Source organism: Bombyx mori, chromosome 1 (genome assembly GCF_030269925.1).
Source record: "Bombyx mori chromosome 1, ASM3026992v2".
Lineage (NCBI taxonomy): Eukaryota > Metazoa > Arthropoda > Insecta > Lepidoptera > Bombycidae > Bombyx > Bombyx mori.
The window spans coordinates 19,405,017-19,414,950 of record NC_085107.1 but is presented as its reverse complement, the minus strand read 5'-3'; the positions used below and the strand labels follow the sequence as shown (position 1 = coordinate 19,414,950).

At 35.7% G+C, this 9,934-nt stretch overlaps 1 protein-coding gene across 1 annotated transcript in view; it reads right to left on the bottom strand.

The window, feature by feature from the left end:
* Window positions 1-1,047: 1,047 nt before the first annotated feature.
* Window positions 1,048-9,934, bottom strand: part of LOC101744744 (proton-coupled amino acid transporter-like protein CG1139) — a 70,406-nt gene continuing 61,519 nt past the window's right edge. Inside the window, exons 5-8 of the mRNA XM_038019615.2 lie at window positions 7,797-8,157; window positions 5,747-5,928; window positions 4,037-4,212; window positions 1,048-3,239 (exon numbers count right to left, since the gene is read on the bottom strand). Coding sequence (XP_037875543.1) covers window positions 2,932-3,239; window positions 4,037-4,212; window positions 5,747-5,928; window positions 7,797-8,157 — 1,027 coding nt within the window. The 3' untranslated portion in view covers window positions 1,048-2,931. The remainder of the gene's footprint in view (window positions 3,240-4,036; window positions 4,213-5,746; window positions 5,929-7,796; window positions 8,158-9,934) is intronic.

Sequence of the window (9,934 nt, the reverse complement as noted above, 5' to 3'; positions counted from 1 at the left end):
ACTTACTGGTGGTGATTTACTTACTGTTATAGTTACTGGTGGTAGGACCTCTTGTGAGTCCGGACGGGTGGGTACCACCGCCTTGCCTATTTCTGCCGTGAAGCAGTAATGCGTTTCGGAAGGGAGGGGCAGCCGTTGTAACTATACTGAGACCTTAGAACTTATATCTCAAGGTAGGTGGCGCATTTACGTTGTAGGTGTCTATGGGCTCAAGTAACCACTTAACATCAGGTGGGCTGTGAGCTCGTCCACCCATATAAGCAATAAAAAAAATATTTAAACAGTTTATTTGAAACGCTTCTATCCCTCTGTGATGCCCATGCAATCATTAGTTAATTTTCAATGTTGGACCAGTACATTATTATTTACATATTTGTTTATTGTACCCGCAAGTGATCATGTGTTTTGATTTCAAGAGTAAAATAATTAATATACCAATTTAAATTGCTTTGTGACGTATAATCATCATTTTTCTGTCTAATTCTGATAAAATGAATAGGTACCTTTGCGGACTAGGATTTTTACTAGTGTTTCAAACTGTAGTAGATATTTCTTTACTTGTACTTACCTTTTTTTTGGTCAGGAGGAAATCGCCGGTCTCCCACCCTCCACTGGGGCGGGGTATGTCGGACTCGAACCGACTAAAATCTCCTGTCGCTAAAAAATCCACGTCCGAGCCTCGCATGAGACAGAACTTATGAAAAGGCAAAGGGGGGAGAGTGAAGAGCTTAGTGCGGAGCACATCTCTCCTATCACCCTCCCCCTCGGGACACCGGGCCAGCGGGCGTCGACGGCACGACCACCAGCCCTCTCGGTCGGCAGGCTGTCCGAAGCCCGCCTAGATGGCGCTGGTTAGAATGGGTTATCCTACGAAATACCCCGCTAGGTCAGAACCAGCGTGGGTCGAGGATAGCCGGCCTTCCATCACCCGGAACTTGTACTTACCTAACATAGTTTTTAATGTAATTAAAAATATTCATAATGACATTGTATTAAACAAAGTGAACCGGAGGAGCAGGAATACATAAAGACAACTGAAACAACCAATTTTCACAATATATAATATATTTAAAGGGTTTTCACCCTAGATTGCTCTGAGCACAATATCACTGACTTCTCTACGAGTAGCTTAACAGCCAACCAAATAACAAAACTAATAAATATTATACCAACATCACAGTTACAACGATACTATAGTTTATGATTCCGTATTGCTATTCATTGTATGAAATATAAATTAGATTTTACATGTGCACACGTAGCTCAGCTGCAAAACAAAGCAATTTATTTATTTTAAAGCAAAACTCATTGGTGCAAAACAGCACGTTCCGTATCGATTATTAAAAAAAACAATTGTGAATCTCATCTTTGTTTTCAATTTTTTACATAAATAAGAAGATTCACAATATAAAAAAATACAAATATTGTTCGGAATAAAGTAAACATCTTCTTAAATTATAGGATCTAATTTCATATCTTTTTTTTGTTTCAATAAATATTATGTTTGTGTTTATCTAAGCGGACATATACATTATGAATTTAGCGTGTTTAAATGTTTGTTACACAACTGTTTATTACAAACAACTCTTTACCCCGGAAAACGGCAGCGTGTTTCATTCTTTCTTAATTAAAATTTTAACGGAGATGAAATAGCGGCTCTACAGCAATTAAAAAGTGTGGGAAATTAAAATGTAGTATTTTTACTGGACAAAATATCTATTATTTTACAGCAGATTTTGGTTGACAACGACGATATTATTGTATTTTTTTTATATAAATACAAATGAATACATCAAAACACAAAATTATACAAAAGTAGAAAAAAAACCTATTAAAGCTAAAATATTATGTAAATTCAAAAGAATTTAGAGTTTGTATTCCGGTGGCGATTAAGAACGATAAATAATTTAAATATAAATACGCATACGACGTTTTGCTTTTGAGTTTATTTTATAGTTTAAGTATTTACTTGATTGAAATAAAAAAAAAATGACAAAACGTTTATTTGTAACCTTTTTTGTACTCGTAATACTGAAAGAACAAAGCTAAGGCTCCTAGTTCCTTGTCGGTAATGATTGCAATACGAATCTTAAAATCTAAAGATTTAAACTAATCTAAAATAGTTAATACAATAATATACATATTAGGTAATACTAACAAATTATTACAATATTATGAAACGAAGAACCAGCGAATATCGCATTTACAATAGTCGAAGACTAAGTTGTTTTAACGAAAATGATGATTTAATCTCATGTTCTTTCTTTCATCATAATATGATATGGGTTCATAAAAAAACTTTATGTTATTATTACACATTGTACTTAGCAGTTATCTTAAAATTACGGAAATGCCTCGCTCTACTCGACATCACTCTCACTATTTCTAGGATATTCCATTAACTAAAATATAATTAGTTATGTTACTTGTATTTAATCTGCAATAACTAAGTTTCACAGATTTTGTTCTTATTTGTAAATAAGTAAATAAATGTTATTTATTAATCTGATGAGTGCTTTTCATCTAAGAACCCTCATGAAATGCGTCTAATTATAATGGGGCGTAACTTTCTACACTATTAAAGTTTTGTCAATTCTACAGTTAGCTTTTGTACTACATCCATTTCTGAAGCCCATTCTAGTCACCTGACGTTACAACTTATACAAATTTGTCGTCGACAACAATTAATTTACTATCTAATCTATGAATTATCATATATCTTGGAAGAAACGTAACAATACTTTAAAACTTATTCGAGGGTTGTTTTCTTATATAACATTGCTAACTCTATGGATATTGCGTGTACCGGTATGTTAGTGTGGTCCGAACCGCTCCAAATGGCACACATAATGATCACACATAAATTGAGTTTTTATATGTGATCCTGTATGAGTTATCACTGATGATTACTCACTAAATTCCCGATGTCGATCAAGGAAGCGTTGTTTCATTTAACATTGTAAAGTGCGTGCCGTTGACAATTGGATTGTGTGGTCCTGAGAACTTCTGGATGATGCTCTGCAGTGACGTCCATGTGCCGACGATTAGGCCCAAAACCCCGAACAACACTACAATGATGTTCTTGATGATCATACGAATGCGTTCAGAGCGTGAAACATAGTACCAGTACGTGCAGCTTTGTATGAAGGCAGGGAATGCTAGCCCGAGAGCAGACAGACACAGAGCACCGAACAGGGAAATGAACAGATCCAATTCCGGAACCGCCGCAGCTAAGCCGACTGTAATCAATAAGAATTATCGAATTACTACTGGTGGTAGGACCTCTTGTGAGTTCGGGCGGGTAGGTACCACCGCCTTGCCTATTTCTACCGTGAAACAGTAATGCGTTTCGGTTTGAAGGGTGGGGCAGCCGTTGTACCTATACTTGAGACCTTAAAACTTATATCTCAAGGTTGGTGGCGCATTTACGTTGTAGATGTCTATGGGATCCAGTTAACACCAGGTATGCTGTGAGCTCGTTCACCCATCTAACCAATAAAATAAAATATAATAATTTTCGACATGAAATAATCGTTTCTGTTTTTTTATTAACGAGAATACACCATTTTTATGTTTCATCTGATTTGTATGACTGACAACGTAACATCGGCTGCTACATTAAGAATTTTGTTTGTATGTAACCAAAATACATATTCAATACAAACACTACTAAAACGAATTCCAGGTAATAATTCAAATCAAGATTGTGTAGTTCGCGGAAGCGTGACGCAATAAAGTTTAATGAAAGTCTTGTACCATTGTATAGGTATTAAGCGATTTCTAAAGCGAATTTATTCTAAAGGAAAAATGTAATTGTTTCAACAGTGTGGCATTGAATTAAATGAACCATATAAAGGCAGGACAATACCAACACTAATAGCTCAATGTTTAAGACGTTTCACAAAATATTGTTTCTAAACATAGTAGTGTAGGGTCAGGTCCACGAATAACTTATTCGCAGGGTCAGGTACGACATTACGTGGAAAATTTAAATCAATTATTTTGCTATACTCATGCTTGTGGTTAGAATACTTACAAGTGATCAGTACGATGATAGTCCTCACAATATATTCCCATACGACACGGAACTTGCTGTTCAGTAGTCGCACACCGATGTATTCGTTCCAGAGGATGTCAATGGCGACGTAGCAAGCCAGTCCGTGAGTTATGAAGATTGCGAATGCAAGGAGACACTGTACGACACTTGCAAGACTGCAAACAATAAGCAGATGTAGTTTTTTCTTAACGTTTTACGCATTGACAAATAAATTGTCGTCGTGGCCTAAAGGATAAGAAGTCCGGTGCATTCGTACGTAGCGCAAGGCGGGTAGCGCATTTATGTTGTAGATGTCTATGGGCTTCAGTAACCACTTAACACCGGGTGGGCTGTGAGCTCATCCATCCATCTAAGCAATAAAAAAAAACATTGATGGTGATTTCTAAAAGACGAAGTAAAAAATAATAGAAAATCTGTCTCGAATCTGCGATTTTGAGCACGAAGGGCGTGTATAATAGCACCGAGGAATGATTCTATTTCAATTTAGAGTACAATTTTTTTTATTACAAATATATAATAAACATCACTAGCCTTGTTAGACGATAATGATATGATAAAACAATTTCTCGTCAATCTCATTAATTCAGTGTTTCTAGGCGGGGTTTTTTTCCCTATCTAAGCCTTGAGAGTCTATGTCAGCGTAACCGGGCGAGTGGGTAAGCTCACGGGGCTCAAACCGGGAGTGTTGCTAACACTGGCCCTAACAAGAGCAGTGCGTCGCTACCACCGATTCGGAAACGCGACCCACTGAGAAAATCCGGCGAGAAACTCAGTGGGCTGTGTCTATGGGTTAGTTTACTCGTCGAGCCCTTCGTCACAAGCGACGGGTTCAACGAGGACGGTGGCCGGTGCTTGAGGTGTACCTAAAAGCACCGTTAATGGATCGGCAGGATCCCCAATGACGTGAAGGCGGGGTAATTGTTACTATACAATATCAAAAGGATATCGACCCCTTGTTTCAAGATGGTAGTAGTATTTACGTTTTAATGTCTATGGGTTTCCTTAACTATACAACGAATTGAGCTTTAGACTCTATGCTGAACATCGAGAGGAACCCAATAGCGCAAAAAAATCTAGCTATAATTTCCAGACAACAATTTGACAGACAGATTATGACTATTTAAAATTCTCTTTTGGGATAATTCAGGGAATTAATATTCCGTGGCTTCTGCTTTCTGTGAAATTATCGAGAAATGTGAGAATTATTGTTTTACTATACGGATTTTTTCAAAATTATTACAATAACGATACATTAACATTATCTATTAATGAATTCAAATGTAACTAAGATTTTTTATAGACGAGTGATGGCGGCAATATTTGGATTGTGACGACTTTTGTTACATTTTAAAAGTCGACTAAGTCGTGAGTTTGTCTTGTCCCTCAAGTTAAAGAATAGGTTTTTTTTTCTTTCAAATCACACGTTTGGAAGTTGTTTGAGGAAAATAATTTAAGTTCGTAACCTGATTTTATAAGCGAGCATTTGTGTGTCTTGGGAAAAAAAATCTAGTTTGAAGCAGTTATTCTGAGTTGAAACTAGTTTAAAGTAGAACATGTTTTAAGAAACAGAAAACATCTTTACTTTTTGGAGTTTTGAAACCAGTTCGACATTGACTTCTTTAATGCAATAAAATTCGTTGTAGCTCTTACAAGTAATTGCATTAATAATAAATGACAAAAAAAGCGTACGTTTCTGTTTCAGATGGTAGGTTCAAAGTGATGCTGCCCATGGACTCCTCCCCGTAACGCAGATATCCAAACAATCCCATACCGACGTACAGTATGATGATACTAATCATGGCTCGATTCAAGACTCCGAACTTGCCGACGAATGACTTCGGTGTTTTCATTTCGTTCTCCAACGGTAGAATCTGTTAATAAAAAAATTACATAGATACATATTTGTTTAATAAATTCACTATTTAACACAACTACATTGGTAGTTGAAAATCTACATCAGATTACAAAAAACAAGATTAGAAATACGTAGCGCTACTTTCAATATATTGGTCTAGAAGAATGGTTTTAGATTTTTCTCCCCTATCTAATCATTGGTAGTAATTGAGGCTATTCCAACTCCGCGCGTATAGCTAGGTGAGTACACGGGATTCGACCAGAGAGAATTTGCTAACACTAAAAACGTAGTAAGAGCAGTTTTTCGTCGAATATACCACCGGATCAGAATCGTGACCGTCTGAGAAGATCGGCGAGAAACTCAGTGGGTTGTGTCCAACTTGACGAGTTCAACGAGAGCTGTGACCGGTGCTTGGAAAGTATAAACGCACCGAGAGTGAATCTGGATGATCCGATAAGTCATGATTTTAGCAGTCTCCGAGGTTCTGATTATCAAACGTCGCAAGTACTTACTTGCTAGTTTTGTTTAGCACTGAATACTTTTATTAATAATTATTTGTTGGTGCAACTTATTAAATAAATAAATAATTAGAAACGAATCTAATAAAAGGTTTATACAAAATTTTTGTAGTTGGTAATATAATCTTGATAAATAAGTCAAGGTTTTGTACAATATAAGCTTATAGTACTAAGCAACTGCCGTTCTGCGTGTGTGATTGATTCCGAGTTTTATTGTAGATTTTCATGAAATTCAGATAGTGTAGTTTTAATAGTCATGCATTGTTCCGTTTTTATCAGTATAGAACAATGTACTAGTCAGTCTCCAATTTATTTTACATTGTTCCCGTTATCGGATCAAAGGAATTTACTAATTTAAAAATATGAATACATAATTTAAGCGATAGTGTAAACAGTTTTCGTACTGTAATATCTTGATTTCTTGTCGTAAAAAAACTTTTATTAATACTTTCAATCAATACTGTTTCATTGATATATTTAGATACACATGTTACATGTGTATATTTTAATAATAATTTGCGGGAAACATCGTTTTTTATTAATATAATTAGTTATCAATGTTTGTTTTTCATGAATAATTGATTTAGATCGACATTGTGTAGGAATGTGGGGTGGTTCACAATAGATGTTTTTGGTTCGAGATCGACATTTTCCACTGTTTTGAGCTTTTCTGAAACTCCCAGGTAAATGGTGTTTACAGTTTCAATAGAAACATAGAAATTCGAAAAATAACCAAGGTAAAGGATGCTCTACACTTCTATCAAAGTCTCTACACTTCTATGGAGATGGGCTGGTCTTGTTGGGAGATACAATGGAAATTGATGGACAATTAACACTACAAAATGGAAAGGACCCCAGGGCGAAATTGTATTCAAAACAGGAAGAGACTGGATGATCACTGCTAAAGATAAGGAAAAATGGGATTTTTTTGAGGAGGCTTTTACCTTAAAGGGGTCCACCTTAGAAGGAGATTAAATTGCATGAGTAGTCGATTTATTATGGTTACTTAGTAATAAAATTATTAAATACTAAATTAATTAAGCTCTATCTAATAATTGTGAAATCAAAGAAAGCTATTTTATTATTATTATTATATCTTTATATTTATTTAAAATCTTATTAATTACACAATCATTTTTAAAAAAGATATTAAAAATACAATTTAAAAAAAACATTATATAAAAATAGATTGCAGCTGATGGCGGTGTCTACGACACAAACCACCAGTGGTTAGGATTCCAGAGTGAGAAACCTCCTCACAATGCGTGCAGTATATAGGATAATTATTATTAGTTTCAATAGTGAAAGCACTGTCTAGCTGCGTAAAAGTAACCAATAAAAAAAATACAAAAATAAATAAACTCACCACACCAATGGCTTCCAGAGCGAATAGAACGGTGCCGAAGAACAGGGGGAAGTCAGCGAGCCGACCAACAGGTTCTTTGCCTTCTAAAGTCGGTGTTTCTCTGAATATGTAGTACAAGATGATACCGAATCCAACTATAGTCACCACATTGGCTACAGCAGAGAACGGAGCGAGATATTTCAGGTCTCGTACCCAATTGATCAGTATCAATGGTAGCAGGATACACAACATCACTTGGAAGACGGTGATTTCCACGTTGAACCGCTTCACCAAGACGAAATGGATGTTCTCAGAAACGAAAACAACGTACACGCAACACGTGCCTATCTGGTAGATCAGCAGAAATACGTTCACGATGAGCCTGTTGAAGAAATACGAATTGGTTGAGTTAAGTTTGTAGAATTTGTTAAGTTTTTGTGTGGTCCTAATAAATACCGCAGTCATCAGTCATATACAGTATCACTGTGATAGTGCATGGTGTTGAGTAGTTTACGACACGGTCGCCATTTTGCGCGATTGTGGTGGTTATTAGAGTTAGAAGTTAAGATGCTCGTATTACATAAGAGTCAATAAGTGTACTTTATTTTTTTTCCATATCTATGTTGATAGCCTTGAGAGGCTATATCAGCTTTACTCTAGCGTGTAGATGAGCTCTCAGGGCTCAAACTGGAGGTATTGCTAACATTGGCCCTAGAAAGAGCAGCACTTCGCAGAATCTATCACCGGATCGAAAACGCAACCCACTTAGAAGATCTAGCGAGAAGCTCAGTGGGCTTTGTCTATGGGTTAATTTGGGATGATATCCGGTGCTTGAGGTACTTAAAAGCACCGTTAGTGAATTGGGAGGATCCGTAATAACATGTTTAGGGCGATTATCATTTGTATTAATTTGATATCGTCGTGGCTTGAAGGTTAAGATGCCCGGTTCGGTCATATACGATAGAGCCATGCGACTGTGCCAGTACTAGAATCCCGTAGATAGGTATCGATTTTCGTAAAAAATATATTTTGAATAATTAATGGTAGGGCGTCTTACGAAACTGCATGGCGAGGTACCACCACCCTACTCATTTCTCCCGCGAAGCAGGAATCCGTTCCAGTCTGAAGGGTGAAGTCAAGTCTAGTACTATAGTCTGATTATGGATTGCAGCACATCTGTAGTTAATTTCTACGGGCTACGACAACGACTTAAGATAGTGGTCAGGTCGTCCATACATTTCGCTATAAAAATATTCGAAAACACGTGCTCAGAAAATGTCTTCGAACCGGTACGAATTCTTAAACACAGACTTTGTAAAGGTGATTCTGTAAACATCCTGGTAGGCTCCATCAAACGTGACTACACTCCAAAGATTTATATTTTAAATACTCTCTTGATAATAAAAACGTGCTGTGACATTGGTCATTTTGTTTACTTTAAATCTTTTGTTGTAGATTTTTGTCAGACCCATATTTTTAAAATTGTAATGCTCCGATTCAATGAATGAACAATTCATTTACGATATAATACAATACGATTTTTCGACATGATAGCGTCTGATAAATCGATCAACACCGACTACACGCACGAAAAAGTGTCACGTTCCGTCTGAGCCTGAGCGTGCAAGCGAGAGCGCGGAACAAGCGATAGAGAGGCACGATCGGCCCAAGTGCTAATTTATCGAAAAGTTTGTAATTTTCAATTAACTCCTTTTTAATACGTTGTTATTAGCTTCAAACGTATGTATGTTAGTATGTAACGGAATCGTTGGACATGATTTTGACCCGCTTCAAAAAGTCCGATTAACTTGCAATTTGGTATACTTATTAAGGACTGATGACATGTCAATATTTTACACAAAAATTGAATAAAAAATAATTGAAAAAATTGAATAGTTATATTTTATGAACAGATATTATGAGTAGAAGGGTTATTTTGACAATATCCTGATAAGCATTTTCTATTTTTTAGTTGGATTTTCTATAAAAGCATATCTTTTTGTTTTTTTTTTTAAATTTATGTATATATTATTATATTTTTAAATTTATGTATATAGTATATAGTATATATTATTTTTGTATATATTATTATACAAAATAATGATAATTCAATTCAATTCATAAAAGTATGCGATTTTTTATTAATTTTCAATATTTCT